This window comes from Portunus trituberculatus, chromosome 40, assembly GCF_017591435.1.
Source record: "Portunus trituberculatus isolate SZX2019 chromosome 40, ASM1759143v1, whole genome shotgun sequence".
Taxonomy (NCBI): Eukaryota; Metazoa; Arthropoda; class Malacostraca; order Decapoda; family Portunidae; genus Portunus; species Portunus trituberculatus.
In genome coordinates, this window is record NC_059294.1 from 24428345 (window position 1) to 24448262 (window position 19918).

Consider the following 19918-nt stretch of genomic DNA (forward strand, 5'->3'; position numbering starts at 1 on the left):
CTGCATTGTCTTACATGGCCATACAGATTGGCATAGGTGTTTATTTGTTATATTAAGACTAAGACTGTGCCAAGGTCAATGATAGTGGTGTTTGTAGCTTGGAGATAAGTTTTGCTTACACCATTTTAGAAGCCCATTTTACTATGTTTGGAATATATATATATTTTTTTTATATTAAGACTTAAGACTAATGCCTCAAGTAATCTTTTGTTTAGTATGTTTGCATATTATAGAAAGACACTTCATCCTTAATAGGTAAGTTATATCACTACAATGATTCAACAAGGCTCATTTCTCATAATATTCTGTTTTAGTCTACAAATAATGCAGACTTATTAGAATTTGATTTACCATATTTTCCTTTGTATCTACAAATTTTGCTGAGTTTTAAATTAGAGGTATTCTATCATAAAACACTTGCTTTCATTGCCACAAGTGAATCACCTGCTGGTGAATCAATTGCAGCAAGAAGGTATTGTCAGGGAAGCACAAGGTTTCTTAGGTTTGTGTAGAAATAAGCATTGTTTCCTTTGTTGTGATATCTTCCATGTTTTTAAAATTATAATATATATTTTTTTTATACACAAAAGAAATCTTACTAGTTATATTTCTGACAAGAAGCATTCCCCGTTCCTTGGCAGGGTCACTTGAATTTCTTTTACCCATAATTATCAATCTTGGGGAAAACATCTATTGGATATATAATGTATTCATGATTCTTGCCAGTTGTGAAATTTAAGACTGAATGCTTAATAATTTTAGTAGTACCAGAAAACTGAATCCAAGGACTTGTGGTGTTAGCTATTTTCAGTATTGCAAAAGTTTAGATAATATCTTTAAAAGAAGTATTCTTGTGAAAATGCAAGAAAAAAAATGTGATTTGCAGCTGTGGTCATGACTATACATATATGTTAGATACAACTACAGCAAGTACAAGAGTTATCCAAGTTCATTTGTGGTTCATCCACATCTGAATCTTTCCATTATTGTATTTACAATTTACAGGAATAAGTTAAACATGGAATTTTCTGTATAGCAAATGGATATCTAAATTATTATCAGTTATAACTATTATTAGTGGATATATAGTATAGATATTTGGAATGCTGTCCAGTATCAAACATTGTGACAGTGTTGTAGGAACTGCTACTTGCCGGCCCTGGTAGATCATCACCAACAAAACAGTTGTGGCAAACTAACCTTAGTATCATTGAAGGAATGCATGTGTGGATTACAGTATTATTGGTACATAGTTTTTAAGGGTTAAATAGCTATCATACATATTCACCCACTGTTATATATGTATGTATATCTCCCCTTTTATAGTATATTTTTTTTTACCTTCACTGTAGTTGGAGTGAAGAAAGTGGCAATATTTCAGGAAGTTGGTTGTGATAGAGAGACAGGATTAGCTAAGGCTGCACCACCTCCCCGGGGACGGCAGGAAGAGGGAGTATGTTCTTTTTCCACTCTCTCAAAGTGCTACGTTTTCTTTTTTTATATATATTTTCCCTGCCAGCCCCTGACTTGGCACATTTATTTTTTGTGGCCATTATTTTGCTGCACATTATGTAATCATACTTTTTACAAGTGTTTCGTGCCATTTGTTTAATTTTGGTGTTTTACTTCATTGTCTGTTACTGATTATGAAGCATAGCGGTCTAATGGTTTGTTTTAGTTTTTTTTTTTTTTTCATATGCGCACATAGTCTATCCAATCTCCTCATAGCTTTGTGTACACTTCCCTGTGGGAGTGTGCCTCTGTGGTCTCGTTAATACTTCATTGCACCTTCAAACAGATGCAAATATTAGATATCATTCTTTTGCACTTATTAATTGATATCTACTATGAACATCTTGTATATATGATCTGTAAATATGAAGCACATATTGAGAACTTGAAAATTACTTTAAAAATGCTTTAGATAGATATTTCCTAAAAGTGTTGAAACTTTATAATTATGAGCCTCTGCATACAATTGAGCATCGATAATCTTATTCCATAAATGCTACAGTTAGTAATGATGAATATATTTCATCAGTACAGTGTGATTTTGTGTTTTACTATTAGTGATATTGGTATAAAGATACGACAATCCCATTACCTCCCACAGTGTATTGTTATTTGTGGTGCAGTCAGCATGATTGACTAGACAGCCAGTCTTGAAACACAGGCCTTGGAATATGTGCCTTAATATTGCCTGGGTTTCGTATGAAGTAATGAAAAGGGATGATATTAAGTTTGAGGTCTCCACTTCTTTATGGTTTCTTAATGTTAAATAATATGTATGACAGTTTTCTTCATGACAACGTTAAGAAAGTGTCCGGCAGGCATACAGTTGTGTTTTGTTGAGCAGCCATGAACAACTCAACAACTCATTATGCCTTTGAACAGGACAGTGATTAGCAAAAGTGTTTAGAAGCTTGTGCTTGATATATCTACCCATTTATCTCTTGAATGCTTTGCTCCCTCTAGGACAGTGATTCCCAAACTTTTCCTGAGCAAGTATCACTTGGAGGTCCCATACAGTTTCTGCTTACTACCTGGTTCTAGAAAACCTCATTTCTTGCAAAATGTTGATTTATTCACAAGTAGAATGTACAAATGAACTAACAACAAGGAACACAACTCAATTTTATTCAAGAGATTCATGTGTGTCTTCACCAGCTGATCGATGTCAGATTATCTCGTGTAAGGCAATAATAATTTTTCGGAGAAATTAATCAATTTAATCTAACTAAAAATTACATATAATCCCAAAAATGCTCATGTACCACCTAGAAGACCTTTGTATACCACTAGTGGTATGTGTACCACAGGTTGGGAACCACTGCTCTAGGAGCATTCCTGAGAGGGTGGCCACAACAGAAGGTCTCCACCTCTCCGTCCAAACACTTCTTTCTAGATCATGCTTGATGAAGTTAATAGAAAATGATTATGAAAATAGATTATCGATGTCTCATTTTGTATATGTAATTTAATTCACTTTGTTGCTGATGGTCACTTCAATATAATAGTATAAGATAGTCTTTGCACCATCAGTTACCACATACCACAAATAAGGCTTCCAACTATTAATGAAATACTTCTGAAAATTATTGAAAACAATATTTTGTATGTAGATAATGTCTCAGTAAATAATTGGTGACATACTCTTGTGATATACTACTTTTGCATTGATTATAGGCTGCAAGTATTAGTTTTTATATTCAAATTATGGCTGAGATATCTACAGTGAGATTCTACAAAACATAAATGTAGATATGTAGGCTCCAAAGTGTAGTAATTTATGGTTGTATTAATCCTTAAGCCCACTAACCTAAAGTCAACAAAATGACGAGAGTAGGGTTTGATCTTGCAGCTCCAGAAACGCTTGAGGACTAACCTAGAGGTAGCGTGAGAAAGCCAGTTTTGACTTGCATCCAAGTAACTGTGGAAGTCTGCACTCCTTTTCAAGTAACATTTTATACTCTGTAAAGCTTTGTCTTGTCATTAAATGAAGGTCATTCATTTTATCTGAGCAAAAGTATAAAAACATGCTCATGATCGATAAAGCTTTGAATTTGAAAGAAATGTGCTGACTTGCATGGTTTTCTTTAGTGTAGTCACTCCCTTTGCCCCACCAATATACAATACACCTTACCTAGTAACCATACAAGATGCCTCCGTATGAGATTTTCACATAGTGTGTTCTTTTGTGTCATCATGCTGATAATCTTCATGAATAATTTTGGATCAATAATGATAATGATATAGGAATAATGTTATCTTTGAATTCAAGTATGCAAAAATTAGAAATCTTGTTTATATTTCATACACACTAAGTGATAACCTAGCCTCCCACACCTCTGTATCATGACACAGTCCACACCTCACACTCACTGCAGACAATACTTAGGATATTTCAGGTTCATTTGGCAATATGGGAACTTGATGGTACTTGCTTACTGGAGCATGAAAAATGTGTACCGTGTTTCATTGCCTGCTGTTTTCTTTGAATCAAGAAGGTAATTTGGCTTACATTTGATATGTTTGGCAGAAAGCAACAATATGCCATTGATTTGCCGTGCTAATATGAATTATGTTACAAAAACACATAATGAAGATACATGGTTCTCATTAGATACTTTCAACTGTTTACTGGTAGCACATTACTGTAATGATGTGAATCCTTTATTACCTACACACACACACACACACACACACACACACACACACACACACACACACACACACACACACACACACACACACACACACACACACACACACACACACACACACACACGCGCCCGTAGCTCAGTGGTTAGAGCGTTGGCTTCACAAGCCAGAGGACCAGGGTTCGATTTCCCGGCCGGGTGGAGATATTTGGGTGTGTCTCCTTTCACGTGTAGCCCCTGTTCACCTAGCAGTGAGTAGGTTACGGGATGTAAATCGAGGAGTTGTGACCTTGTTGTCCCAGTGTGTGGTGTGTGCCTGGTCTCAGGCCTATCCGAAGATCGGAAATAATGAGCTCCGAGCTCGTTCCGTAGGGTAACGTCTGGCTGTCTCGTCAGAGACTGCAGCAGATCAAACAGTGAAACACACACACACACACACACACACACACTAAGTCTGCCATGATATTCTCAGTGAAGAATGAATTTCCTATTTATCAGAAACCCAAACAAAATAGATAAGTATATAAATCTATGTAATGCATTTGTTCCTTGTGCACCTCACTGGTACACTCTGATAATGAACGCAGAGGCCTATTATTTATTTATTTATTTATTTTTTTTTTATAATTTTTTTTCTATAAGGCCTCAAAAGTAGCTTTAAATTAATATCCCTTTTGTAATCTCATGCTGCAGTTGACTCTCATTGGTGATGAAATCAGCACTGTCTTATAAAGTAATATATACATTTGAAAAAAAAAATGGTACATTTTACTCCACCTGACAACTAAAAACTGTTGAATGGAGCATCTCAGTGAGTGAGTTGTTATGTGAGGAATACTGGATCCTTTATGCAAGTCCTGTTCCCATGTTGCACAGATGTACTGTGTCTTTAAATATAATGGAAATTGCAAGTAGTACAGTATATTTCAAGTTACTGTCCATAGTATCCATATATTTTTTTACTAATAGATTAGTGAATTAGTGTGTGGATTTTATTAATGATTAGGCACATTTGTGCACTAGCTTACAGCCCAAAGCATAAGAAATTCTAGTTTCTGTTGTAAGTTGACTTTGTTTAATGGTTAATGTAGTTACTTGTATTACATGAGTATAGAGTAAGTAATCTAGTCAATGTATAGAAGAATTGGTATAAAATACGAGTAACAATACCTGTTACATAGACACATTTATTGTGAAATATTTACATACAAGATATTTTAGGGTAGGATTTGTAAAATTTTGAATTTTAGAAGCTTGCACATGCATGGTTTAATGTATAATTTTTAAATAATTATTGCATGATGAATGGATTGTGTGTAAATGGCTATCTTTTACAATGCATTGGTAGCATATAAAAGTTACAATGTTAAGTTACAATGTTGAAATTTATGTGAATTTTAAAATTTTGAAGCTGAAGGAGATATTGATGATTGCATAAGCCGCTACATATGCTTTAAGCATGATCAACCAGTGAAAGATGGGCTGTCTTTGTGTTACATCAAATTTTGAGATGCAAACATCATGATTTTATTAGGTATGCAACATTTAGGTCTTGTTTATGTATACTACTTTGTTCAGAGAGCAGCAACAAAGGTGCTAAGTATCAGGAATTTTTCATAAAAAATTAGATTAGCAGGGTTACATTTACTAGGGTTGAAAGAGAGGAAAGAAATGGGAGACTTGATTGTAATGTATAAAGCATACAACAAAGTGGAGGATGTCAACTAGACTCTGGCTAGTACAGTGGCAAAGCGCTGGCCTGACATTCCTAAGGTCAGCAGATTGAGTCTCACTCACATTCAAGCTCATGAGATTAATCTGTTTACTGGGAGATTAATACTGTGGTTGGAGCACCACAGTGGGGAGTTAGGTCACCTGGCTGATGTTCTGAAGAGCACCAAATTTGGTGGATACCGGAACTAAAACCAGTAGTCATTTTATCAAATAGAAGTACTCTAAGGCTGAAGAAATAATAAAAAAACGTTTGTATGTATTTAAGACTAAATTGGATGTTAAAAGATATAGGGGACAGACAGCATGAGCTTAATTCTTTTCCCATAAGGAACAACTAGTAAATACACACACACACACACACACACACACACACAAAAATGGTGCCTGACTTAAGAGATTTGACTTATGAAGACAGACTGAACAGAATGCAACTTCCGACCCTGGAAAACAGAAGAGAAAGGGGAGACCTGATAGCAATATACAGAGTGATGATTGGCATGGAAAAAATGGATAGGGAAGATCTGTGTATGTGGAATGAAAGTGTGTCGAGAGGGCATGGGAAAAAACAAAAAATGGCCACTTATAGGAGAGATGTGAAAAAATATAGCTTCCCTCATAGAAGGGTGGAAGCATGGAATAGTTTAGACGTGGAAGTGGTCAACGCAAGGAATATTCATGATTTTAAGAAAAAGCTGGACATTAGTAGATATGGAGACGGGACAGTACGAGCATAGCTCCTTTCCCGTATGTTACAATTAGGTAAATACACACACACACACACACACACACACACACACACAAACTGCACGTAGATATTGTGCCAACCAGACACATCTGAGCAGCTCGCAGGGGAAAAGCTACAACAGGAGCTGGAGACTGGCCTAGATGTATGTACAGGGGGGAAGGGGGCCATAGGTTCTCCTCTCTCCATATTAAATAAGTTTTGGATCACATAGAGAGAAAGAAGGATGAGAGAGAGAGAGAGAGATGGAACAGAGTAATGCTGCCAGACACATGATGGAATCAAAACATACGCCATCGTGTGAAAACCAATGATACATTGAAACTCCTGTTGGACTAAGGAAACTTACTAATGATATTATGGACAAGGATTTTTCTGGATTCAGGGAAGAATTGGGAAGGAAGAGATTGGTGAAATGTGAAAAGATCAGTGCAATCAATCAGGGATTAAAAGAGGAGATACAAGAAATAAAGAAACAAAATGACTTACTAAAAGTCACATACCAAGACTACAAAAGCTTCTTAAGGAGCTTACAGGTTAAAGTGCAGGATGAGATTGTGGACAGGGCAAAAGGTGGATTGGGTGAAAACAAGCTGAAGGAACTATGAAATGAATGGAAGCAGGAACAGGAAGAGGAAAAAGTTAAATTTTCAGAGGTTGTAAAGAGACAAGTTCAGGAAAACACGAGTCGCTGTAATTCAAGTAATTAAGGAGAAAGAAGACATGATGCGGGATACAGTGGATAAGAAAAAAAGCTTCATGATTTTTGGGTTAAGGAAAAGAAAAATCCAAATAAATTCACGAGAGAATGTGAAGAGAAAGAATTGGCCAAAACTGTAATCAAACAAGTAAAAGACAGCACACAAGAACTATACCAGGAGGTGGAGGAAGTCATCAGGCTGGGAAGATTTAGTGAGGGGAGTAGGAGACCAATGAAAGTGAGAATGAGATCCCAAGTAACAGTAGAGGAAATTACGACTAGGAAAGGGAAACTGGCCGATGATACTGAACACAAGGATATATGGATAAAAAGAGATATGAACCTAGAGAAAAGGGAAAAGGAGAAAGTGCTAAGAAGTGAAGCTAAGGAAAAAAAAAAAGAAAAGAACAGAGATAGAGAAGAAGAATTTTTACGGGAGGGTTTTAGATATGAGACTGAAGTGGTACCTATGGAAGAAAGAGGAGGTCGTGGAGGAGGAAAAAAATTAAGAGTGACTTGTACTAATATAGATGGGTTGTTATCAAGCATGTTGGAGGTTAGGGATTACATTTGAAAGAAAAAAGGCCGGATGTAATGTGCATCGTTGAAACAAAACTAACAGAGAAGATCCTTGTTAACTTTAAAGAGGAGGGATATAATAGCTGGAAGAGAGAGAGGAAGGACAAAGGGGGAGGAGTGCTAATAATGGTTTGTGATGATATATGTGTGGAGGATGTGCAATATGGTGAGGAGTGTGCAATATGGTGAGGACAAAGTGGAAGTAATGGGAGTAACAATCAAAACAAAAGATTTGAAGAAAAGAAAAATTATAGTTACATATGTTCCACCAAAGACTAATACATGGGGAACAGAACATAAAGATATGCAAAGGGAGGTGATAAAGTGCCTAGATGACATGATAAGAAGAGATAGAAGAATACTTTTAGTAGGAGACTTTAACTGTAAAAAAGTAAACTGGAGAGAGAGAGATGGAAGTAATGGATAATGCTGGGCAGTGGAGTGAGGAAGTGTTACAATTGACTATGGTTAATGCAATGGACCAGTGGGTGGAGGAGTCAACAAGGTACAGGGAGGAAGAGGAACCATCGTTGCTCGACCTAGTATTCACATTGAAAGCAGAGCCCCCCTCCAATCATACAGTACCTTAGTCCAATGGGAAGAAATGATCATGTGACCTTAGAGATGCAAATTCAGAAGGAAGATGGGATAAGTTACAGAGATGACTACAAAGGAGAGAGATTGAATTATGCAAGAGCAGATTTCGAAAAATTAAGGATCTATTTTGCTGATATTGAGTGGAGAAATATGTATAGAAAGACAGTACAAGGGAAATATGACATATTCTTACAGAAATATAATGAAAGAGTACAAAAATTTGTACCTGTTTATAGAGTTAAGAAAAAAAATACATGCTTGGTACAATGCTAGATGCATACAAGCTAAAAAAGGCCAAAGATAAAGCATGGAAGAAACTCCTAAAACAGAGAAATGACTACAACAGACGGTAGTACAAAGATGCCAGAAAAGAGAGAGGAAGAAAGAAACTTTGAGAAAGATGTGGTGAATAAAAGCAAAGACGAACCCAGACTTTTCTATAAGTTTATAAATGGCAAAACAAAGAACAAGGAAACAATTGAAAAAATAATTAAAGAAGGGAAGACATACCAAACAGAGAAGGAAATGTGTGAAATAATGAATGAGAGCTTCAAAATGGTGTTCACTGCAGAAGATTTCACAAAACCTAATAGGACAATGCATGGCCAAGGACTACAGGAGATCACAGTGCACAAATAGGATATTGGAAGATTATTGGATAATTTGGATGTCAGAAAAGCAATGGGGCCAGATGGTGTATCAGGCTGGGTGTTAAAAGAATGTAAAGAGTAACTACTGGATCCAATTTGGGAAATAATTACAAGTTCAATAAATGAAGGGAAAGTTCCACTAGAATGGAAGAGGGCCAACTTAATTCTAAAATTTAAAGGAGGAAAGGCAAGAAACAGACAATTTGGATTCGGGACAGGGAGGCCGTGTGTATCAAACTTATTAAGCTTCTAGTCAAGAGTTATTGCAGGACTTGAAAACAGAGATGGATGGGTGGACACAGTATACCTGGATATTAAAAAGGCTTTTGATAAAGTCCCTCATGGAGACTACTTTGCAAACTAGAGAGCATAGGGGGACTGCAAGGGACTTTGCTTGAATGGACAAGAGATTATTTGAAGCATAGGCCATAGGGAAATGAGAATTGTGATCAGAGATACATATTCATCTTGGAGTAAAGCAGAGTGCCACAAGGGTCAGTGTTAGCCCCCATTATGTTTCAGATTTATGTAGACGACATTCACATTGGGGTAAACAGTTATATAAATTTATTTGCTGATGATGCAAAACTGCTAAAAGTTATCAAAACCAGAGAGGACTGTCTGCTATTGCAGGAAGATATAAACAAGATCTATGTGTGGAGCAGGAAGTGGAAATTGGAGTTTAATGCCAAGAAATGTCACATAATGGAAGTAGGAAAGAGTAAGAGAAGACTGGTATGGAACTATTTGATGGGAGAGGAACAAGTAATGAAGACTGAAGAGGAAAAAGATCTGGGAGTGATCATACAGGAAAATCTGAGCCCCAAAAAACACATAAGCAAGATATTTGGACTATCATAAAATGTTGACTAATATAAGAGTGGCATTTCAATTCATGGACAAAGATATGATGAAAAAATCATCACAAGCATGATACATCCAAGGCTGGAATATGCAGCAGTGGTGTGGTCTCTGAGCTCTAAAAAGGATATAAGAAAATTGGAAAGGATATAGAAGATTGCTACAAGATGGTGCCAGAATTAAAGGACCTAATATATGAAGAACGACTGAAGGAAATGGGACTGCTAACCTTACAAGATAGAAGAGAATGTTGCCTTACGTAAAACAGAAAATATGTCTTCAAGCAACATTTGTCATTCCATTTCTGAGGCTGTCTAATGTTTTCTTTCATTTGAACAATTCTATTTATAAGTAAACAAAAAACAGAAAAAGAACATTAGTATCTCAGTGAAAGGATTTTTTGGGGTGAACATGCAATATCTTGTGGAATAACTACATTTTTTTTATTTCAAAAGAAATATTTGAACTATGTAACTCACTAATTCACCAATAGTCTTATATAATAGGTACACATGCTAGCCAAACCTCCTAGCATGGTCTTATACTGGAAAGGGAAATTTTACAACTTGTGCTAGATGTCAGTAGAGATTTAATTTAATTTTTGGGTAACTTATATTAAAGACAATATCCAGCAACTTGCTCCTGTAATAGAATACATCCCAAGGAGCAGTGGTAGTAGTTTGTGTTTTCAAGTAATATGTAACATAAAGAAAGCCCCTCAAACAACCAGTAGTGTCCCAAGGCCACACATGATGCAAGTATGTGGCTCCTTCCTGGCTGGTTTGGTAGGATGCTTCAGTAATGGCTGTTTCTTTTCTGCCTGCCAGGGCTTCAAATACTGTGCATCTTTGGCACTTAATGTAATGCTTTGCCAAAGTAAATATGTATTTATCTGATGCAAGAATTTCTCTTGTATTTTTGAAGTCATGTGAAATTCCAGTAAGTAAAATTTCTGGTCATTACTAGTGGCTTTTAGTAGCGGCATAGTTTGGTAAATATTATGTAAAATATATTTCATGCAGTTCTTCAATACTTTCTAGATGTTAATAAGTAATGTACAAATAATCTATATAATAAGTATGGTAGCCTTTATACGTCTCCAGTTTTTCTTACAAATTATGATCCCCTAATAGTGTACTAGACTTTCACTTTATTGCTACTTCTCTAATATAAACTACATAGTTTTAGATAGTGTAATAGGGCTAGGTAAATAAGATTGGTTGGTTGGGATTTCCCTGCATAGATTTAATAATTATTTTAAATTTTACAGCTGTTTGGCAGTCACGAGGCCCTTGATGGAGTGACCAGGTCAGGCAGTGTAATGGACCTCAATGCTCAACTGTCCACATCATCACAGAATAACCTGGACAAGAGCAAGCACCGGTATTCCTTGCCAGGCCCCAGTGAGCGGCCGTTTGGCTTGTGTGAGTACACAGACACTTCTCTACTAGTTTTTTGGCATTTTGTGCCAGAGATATTTAGTCACAGACAGTTTTCACTGATGTACAGTGTTCTTGATTGACATTGTGGGATAGTGTGTTCTTGGGCTAATAATTGCTTGTGGTGGCTTTTTTTGCTTTGTCTTTTTAGTTTCCAGGAACCTAGGTTTTCCATCAAATTGTATTTTTAATCTAAATAATGCAGAAAATCTTCATGTGCTCTCCTGATTCTGAAAGGAATCAAGCAGCCAAAGGTAATATACTGAAAATGTATTTATTTTTTTACACTTTGCGCTTTCAAGGGCTCAAAAATGGTATGGCTTTTATAAGTTTTAACATCACAAACTGTTCCCCATGCACCCACTAGCTTGGTCCACAGATGTCCCACTGCTCATTGTTTGGCTACTGCAAAACCTTGTGTTAAATGTCAGTCAATGAAAGTTGGACAATCCCAGTCTTTATTGTTATAGTAAAGTTATATATAATACATGGCTGGCCTACAGCATTTAGAAAACATTTCATAAAACTTAAGTGTAAGTTCTGTGCTTTACAGCTTAAATGTTGCCAGGAACTTCACTTAATCATGGATATGATAAATAATAATATGAGAAGGCAAACAAAGATGAGAATTGTTGTTGAAGATAAGATATTTTGATGATAGTACTGAATCTTAAGAGGAAATTTATCTCTATATACAATCAATACATTATATATCAATATACAAAAATAAGTATGTATAGTAACTTAATTTTCATGTATTATATATATTAGGGAAACTGCAGAACTAATCTTTCATAAATGTAATCTAATCTTAACAAATGATAATATAAAGTAGAGGTCTATCTTAATTTAGTAATATGTAACATGGAAAATGCAGTCTCTTTCTTCAAAGCTACTACTTACACATTAAAACTTGGATTACTATTATTTGTCAGGCAGTTCTTGTTCTCTTAAAACTAAGAGAAGGTTTTTGAGGAAAGCCCAGACAATGTAGAAGTTTCTGAAAACAAATGGAATCCTGAATTTTGAGAAAATTGTGAAGTGTAGACATCCTATACTGCTTAAATAATTAAGTCTTAAATTATTATACAAGAATGAAATATAATATGTGTAATAGCATCATCTATGAATGAGCCATGTTGATTGGCAATTCATGAGGGAGAGGTACTGAGACTGATCCTACCAAAGGTTTCCTCACATCTTTGAGATAAATGAAGTTTATACAAATCCATTCATATTTACATTTTCTGGAAAAAAAGTTAAATTACTTGTAGGAATTCGTTGCAGGAATAATGAAGTATATATTTGCCTAAGACCTTATGAAATCAGCATTAGTTATAACATGAAGTGGAGGATTGAAAAGAGAGAGAAAAGTTCAACTTTCAATGATTTGGCCCACCATGTGATTTCTTCATAAAGAGATGACTTTCATAAGAATTACAACATCTATTCATGTCCACATTAGAAAACTTCAAATGTTTCATGTTGATATTCTTATGAGGTTATACTCAGTGAATTTGAATTATATATAGGGAATTTCAAGCTAAATTGGTGTTTAACATTTTGGCTGAATTATTCCTCCCTTCCTCCTTGGTGTAGAGTTACAATTACCCTCTCCTTGCTATTTCATGTCAGTGATTCATCATCTCCACCCACAAACTTACAATTATGTGTAGCACAGTTTGAAGGAAGGGAACCTGCCTGATTCTGTATGCTACTTTTCCTCTTGAACAGAAATTCTAGAGTCCAGCACAATAATTTATAATAATTAAGAAATGAATTTAAATTGTGGTTAATTAACATTGTATTAAATTCAGCTACTTATCAATACTTGTTTCCTGCATGTATGAATTATGTAAATAGTTAAGCCTAACATCTTGGCTGGCTAATGGTAATCTAATGGGCTTCAGGGCTAATATGTGTACAACTTTTTTTTATCGAAAACTTTTCTTACTATTTTGTTTCTTATGAAAATATTCTGAGATTCTAAAGCTCTCAGCGTTTGAGCTTTCTTCAGTGATCTATAATGATGCATTTGTTCTTTTTAGAAATTATTTACATTATGTAAATTTCTCAGATTTTTAGTTTATTTATTTATTATACATTTATTTACAGTTAGGTAAATTATCTGATATTGGATATGAGTAGCTGGCTGTGACCAGGGACCAAGGTGTCAACCACCATGAAATGGAGTTGGAAACATATGTTATTCTATAATTTCTCGTACATCTTAGAAATAACATTAATGTGATTGTATCTCTATTGTGTATGCAACTAACATTCATCAATATATTTTTAACTCAATTTCATGGTGGTTGGTCCTTGACCACTCATATAATATTATCTGATAGCAGAAAAAAATAAAAATCCCATCTTGTGTTGGTAAGAGTATACATACTCGAAAAGTTTTCACACTCAGAAATATATCCTATTTATCCATTCAACTTTATGTAGTAGGCCAAAGTTTTGTTTTAGTTTTTGCCTCTACTGACTGCTAAAAATTAGCAGTAATTTTAAGAGTTTCCTTTATTTAATACATTCCATCAAATGTGATTTTGATACAACTTTGAATCTCATACAAGACATCTGTTACTTACTAAACTAAATATTGGCTGCCAGCTCAGTGACTCGCTGTAGTGGCTGAAAAGGCTCAATTATTGTTGGCATCAACCAAGATACTTGATCACCCAAGTTTGATTTGGCTCAGTTGCTGTAATAAGATGGTGTAGAAGATAAAGTATACTGAAAAACACAAGCAGAACATAACATGAATTAAGTATGGTAAAGCAAGAAAGAACATAAGACATCATAAGCTATCCCATAAATTAAATTAGTTTCGTTTAAAGGAAAGCATTATGTACTGATAATTTTTTTTTTTCTTTTCACTTAAATATTGTATGATTTACCTCAAACATAAAAGATGATATATAAATTGGTTGAAATATCCTTAATCATAATTAAAATTTACTTTAGTCTAATTACAGTGTTCTGGAAACGGTAAAATCTTTCTTTTCTTTTCTTTTCTTTTTTTTTTTTTTGTGGTGGGGGGGACATCATGGAGACAATAACTTTTGTTAAAGTAAAAGAGTTAAAAAATTCAAGACAGGCAGATGAAGTTCTTAGAAACAAAGTGCTGAATTTGTCCGCACGTACATATATTTATGATAAATGACTTGCTAACTTTAAGTGTTGAGCAAGTTTTATTTTTTCCTAACATATGGCTATAGGTGCCAGAGTACTTGTTAAAGATGATACAGAAAGTGAGAGAACTAGACAATGCAAGGTTGAAGTATGTGGACAGGAGCAAGTGGGAACTTTTGACATAGAGCTGAGAGGAATGGTAAATGTTAACTATCTATACTAGAAGTTGCAGCTCCAACATTTTACCTTGGTACCAAGTATAGCAAGGTTACTTCCATCTCATTCAATCCAGGTCTTCCTGCTTTAGAAAACATGAAAAATTGTGGTTGTAAATTTTCATGTGCAGATGTAAATTCTTCCTCAGCTCAGTAACCATCAGCCATCCCTTGACAGCCCAACATGCCTGTTTGCATACACTACCTTTTCCATGTCTCTCATTTCATTGATAGGTCTTGAGCCTTAGGAGAAAAAATGGAGGAACTGGAAATTTTACACTGCTAGAATAACTTTTATTATTTTTTGATGAACCCCAAGTTATATAATTACCCAGTGCTATATTTGCACAATGTTCATTGTTAAATTGATTTAGTTTACTGATATTAAGTAGTAATTCTCCTCAAGGAAAATCAGTGCTATGCCATGCTACAGCTAAAGTTATAACTTACTTTTTGTACTTGTTAATAGGCAATAAAATTGGACAGATGGACTACAAAACCTTCACCCTGTCATATATACATTACATACTTTCACTGTCCATTAATTTTGTATAATGTAATTGATATAGAAAATGTTTAATATATATATATATATGCCCATGAACTAGCTTTGAAAGTTAATTATAGTTACAGATCAAAATTATATTTAGTACGTAGTTCATTTTCTGAACATATTCATAAGTGCTAAGTCTAGAAACAATTCTATGCTGCAGCTTCTCTTGGTATATTTAATAGGTAAGAAGCTTTTAGATAGCTTGTAGAAATTCATCAGCTTAATAATCAAAATAGTAAAGACTGCTTTGTAGATAATGATTAAAGTAATTCTTTATTAGATTTACAAGATCATAAGTTGAAATCTTAATCCACACTATGTATACTTACAAAGCTTAAATGTTCAAAGTAATAATCAAATATCTTTGCAGTGGTGGTAAATTGCAGGGAGTGCCAGTGTTATAGCAATGCCTCCATCTCCCTTGGCAATTCATCAGAAATTAATAAAAGTGCATGACTTTTTAATCAGAAATATGAAATAAAATAAAAGTCCTTTATTTGTCATGTCACTCAAGAAAATTTCATACTGGAAAATGTCAGCAAATAAAAGAAACATAAAAAACTCTTCAGGTTAAACAGCTATCAGTAACTAGGTGTGCTTACAGCAACTAGTGATTGACATGGGTTCTAACACTTACTAAAATAATAACCAGTAGAGTCCAGTTTATCTACAATGGTAGCAGCATGTCAGGATGCAAAGGGTGAACTAACCTGGATTGGTTTTACAGCTCGACCTACGTTCCTCAATTTGAACCTCAACCTCAACTCAATAAGACTTCAGGGATCAACTCCTGCCAAGTGTATGTCTTGTTCATGTCTTTGGTGTTGTGCAGCAGCCTTTTCATATGGCCCCAGCATTTTATCTTTGCCTTGTGTAGATTGTAGCAGCACCAAGTAGCTCCTTCAGTGACCTCACCCTGACGTAGATATCGCACCCAGCAGGGTGAGGACTTTTAGGAAATTATTCCTGTTATTGCTGTTGAATTTGGTTTCCTTGGAAAATCAAATCTGTACCAATATTCATGGCACTTCAACATGCAGTTAATTAAGCTTGAGAGCCACCATGAGATATACTATGAAGTGAATCTTATCACCAGTTGATATTGGTCCTAATGCCTGTAAATTTATAATTAACAATGCACTTGTAATAAAGATTCAGTTAAGAGAAATCTGCTTGGATTTTTTTGAGGATAATTTTCCATTAAATGTTTAGCAGTCAATCTCTTGAAATCTGCTTTTGTTTTATGCACTCATTGTGAAAAACACCACTAGCATACCGCATATCTTTGATTGGTTTTCACAGTAATGAGGCATACAGTTGATGATACCAAGCTTAATTACATGTGATAAGCTCTCAGACTTCTTTCTCTTTATCAAATGCTCAGATTTCTTCATATTCCTTATTCCATTTATATATTTTGTCGGATTAGTTGTTAATAGAATGCAATAGCGAGTTTAGATTTATTACCTGAAATTTGTATTCTTTATAGAATTATATATTTATATATATATATATATATATATATATATATATATATATATATATATATATATATATATATATATACATATATATATCAAACCCTCACTATATTGGAAACTTACAAGTCGGATATCGGCTATTTCAGACGCTATATAGCCATCGGATTGAGTTTGTCTAGATGGGCGGCAATATAAGTGGCAAGTGTCCAGTACATTTTCCCACCGACTGGGCACCCACATACCCAACACCACGCATCCCCCACACACAGGGGTGACTCAGTCTGCATGGTGCCGCCTTACCGATCACAACTACAGTAATTTTTGTGACCCTCACTTGCCTTATTTGTGATTTGTGCCTTGTCATGCATAGTACATACTTGTATGTGTATAATAGGCTCCATATAGCAACCAATTTCTTTATATATATATATATATATATATATATATATATATATATATATATATATATATATATATATATATATATATATATATATATATATATATATAAACACATAGATACATCGGACGCTCACCACTATATGAGGTGGGCAGCCGGATTTTTCGGATTTTCGAATATTTCAACAAGGGATTCCACAAATTAATCCGATATAGTGAGGGTTTACTGTGTGTGTGTGTGTGTGTGTGTATATATATATATATATATATATATATATATATATATATATATATATATATATATATATATATATATCACACACACACATGAAAAAAAAAAAAAAAACTATGGTAAGGTTTGTGATTATTTGCTATTTCTTTAATTTCAAATTTCATAATTCACTTTTCTCTGGATATAAAGAAAGTAGGTTTCTCCTTTAATTTCTTATGCTGCATGTGCTATCTTTGGCTACTACATAATTTACTTTATATTAAGTGCATGTGCCCTGATTTGGATGTTTATAAATTTTGAAGTTTAAATGTATGCTATTGTAAAACCCATTCATGTAAAAAAAAAATCTATTTTGTGTTTTTGTGTGAGAGTACACTAGAGTTTGTGTGTATGCATGTGTGCATACACATTTTGAAGGCAGACATGCTCACTTAAATCTTGTCCTGGCCTAATCATATAGATATGGTATTTATAATTTGCCATCTAGTATCATGTTATTATTTTCACTCCTAAAACACTTTATTCTTGAAATGGCAAATACCAAGAAGCAAATGTTTGTGTATTCCAAAGTAATAATCTTTGTAGCCGTCACTTCAGCCTCTCCAAGCCCTGGGCCAATGAAAATGACTCCCAGAATGACAACACTGCATGAGGAGAACACAAGAGAGGCGGCACCACTGCTGCACATGGAGGTGGAAGAGGAGGAGGATGAAGAGGATGAACATTCTGAATTTGACCAGGAGGAACAAGAGGTAAGAAACACTATAGTCTGTTTATTCTAAAACAGGCCATTGGCTCTCTGTCTGAGGAAATGGGCAATAGGGTTAATGTTCAAAATATATTGCTGTAGCTTATTGATGATATAATCCATTTTATGCATGTACTTTTTTTCTGTTGATCAGCACATTTATCACAAGGATATACTACTGGTTTCAAGATGTGACAACAAGCATTTTTGTCCCAGGCCAAGATCCAGCAGCCAGTTTAGAGTGTACAGGCTATAGATGCCTTAATAGGAATAATGGAAGGTTTAGAATAGAAATCCAGGCAATACATTTCATATCACCCTGAAAAATATTTGCCAAGTTTCATTTAGTATGTTTTCTTTCTTTGAGTTTCCAAAGAATATTATATAAGAAACAGTTCAAAAGTACTGGAATTCTTTATTGCAATGGTGATTATATTTTCATTGAAGATGATGAGCACAAAATATTAATTTTTTTTTTTTTTGCAGAATGGAGGAGTCATATCCAGAAGAACCAATGGGGAGGAGGAATTCAATGAGTTTGCATCATATCGGAGCAGTGGCCTTGCTGGCGGCAGACTGCAGCTTACACAGAGTCGAACATTAGATTCATTGAACGAAGTTGCTGCCACCAAAGCAGGTACCCCGTCTACAGTATCAAGGTAAACATTATTTATGTTGTATTTTTTTCTGCTACATCTTACTAAATAATTACATTTTAGGCTCATTCTAGAACTAATTTGGAAAAGTATTAGTTGTGGTACTGTCCTCAGATGCAATTCCCTCTTGTTCTCAACAGCAGTTATCTGTATATTAGGATGATACCTTCCTCCTATGAAGGGGAGCAGTTCATATAAAACTAGAACTTTAACATTCTTTCACAATTTAGCCTCTACTAAGTATTTCAGCGGCTTTGACCCATCGTTTTCGCTATATCCGAAATAACCTTTCACATCAGCATGACATATTAGCAGAGCCTAATTCACACCCTGCCCTAATTTTTGACGTTATAGTGCATTCACAAGTGTATTTAATTACGGCGATTACTCTTGATATTAAGTGTGTCGTAGCCAACACCGGTGAAGTAAATCGAACAAGTGAAGTGGTGTGAGTCATCACAAACCACCTCGTTTATCCCATCCTCCTCCCCGAAAAACGATGGGTCAAAGCTGCTGAAATACTTAGGTGTCTAGATCTGAAGGTGGAGAGAGCCACTGTTTGCTGATTTTCTGCCACATAAAATAATTTAAACTTATAGCTGAAATCCAAGGGTGAGCAAGACCTTTAGGTGTGTCCCATCCCTGAGGAGCCGTGTCACTAGTGAGATTAAAATGGCAGAGAATATGAAAGGATGGGGAAAATGGAGGACTTCTTAGAACCTACTGTGAGGAAATGTAACAACTTAAATTTTGACTCTTCTCTTGTAGTTATCACCTAATGAGTTCTTAAGAACAGGGGTCTGAAATGGATATACAGTATAGGCAAAAAGCCCTGAAATTTCAGATAACATGATCTTTTCCTCAGTGGCTATGGATCTGGTGCAGTTTCATCAACCACTTTAAGTGAAGATTCTCTGTCAATGAGAAGTGTCAGTGTTGATGAGACTCCAGATAAAGATATTCCAGCCAGTCATGCCACCATGGATATATCAACCATAAGGTAATAATAACTAAGTGTGTCCAGCTCCTTG

General features: G+C 35.0%; 1 protein-coding gene and 1 long non-coding RNA gene across 16 annotated transcripts in view; one reads left to right on the plus strand and one right to left on the minus strand.

The window, feature by feature from the left end:
* Positions 1-19918, plus strand: part of LOC123516063 (kinesin-like protein KIF13B) — a 266385-nt gene that overhangs the window by 236660 nt on the left and 9807 nt on the right. For 4 of the 15 annotated variants that reach the window (XR_006678075.1, XM_045275087.1, XM_045275088.1 and 1 more), the window contains exons 28-35: positions 1382-1453; positions 3347-3391; positions 11294-11447; positions 11765-11776; positions 16099-16170; positions 18069-18235; positions 18718-18890; positions 19753-19887. Coding sequence is in view for 14 of the 15 variants with exons in the window: in XM_045275087.1 (XP_045131022.1) it covers positions 1382-1453; positions 3347-3391; positions 11294-11447; positions 11765-11776; positions 16099-16170; positions 18069-18235; positions 18718-18890; positions 19753-19887 (830 nt within the window). In the remaining variant the exon portion in view is untranslated. The remainder of the gene's footprint in view (positions 1-1381; positions 1454-3346; positions 3392-11293; positions 11448-11764; positions 11777-16098; positions 16171-18068; positions 18236-18717; positions 18891-19752; positions 19888-19918) is intronic. The other 11 variants (XM_045275089.1, XM_045275090.1, XM_045275092.1 and 8 more) reach the window with 11 other exon arrangements.
* LOC123516066 lies at positions 11907-17546 on the minus strand. The gene is made up of 2 exons (XR_006678077.1): positions 14060-17546; positions 11907-12462 (listed from the first exon to the last, which is right to left on the minus strand). It is a non-coding gene; the product is annotated as an uncharacterized LOC123516066 (long non-coding RNA).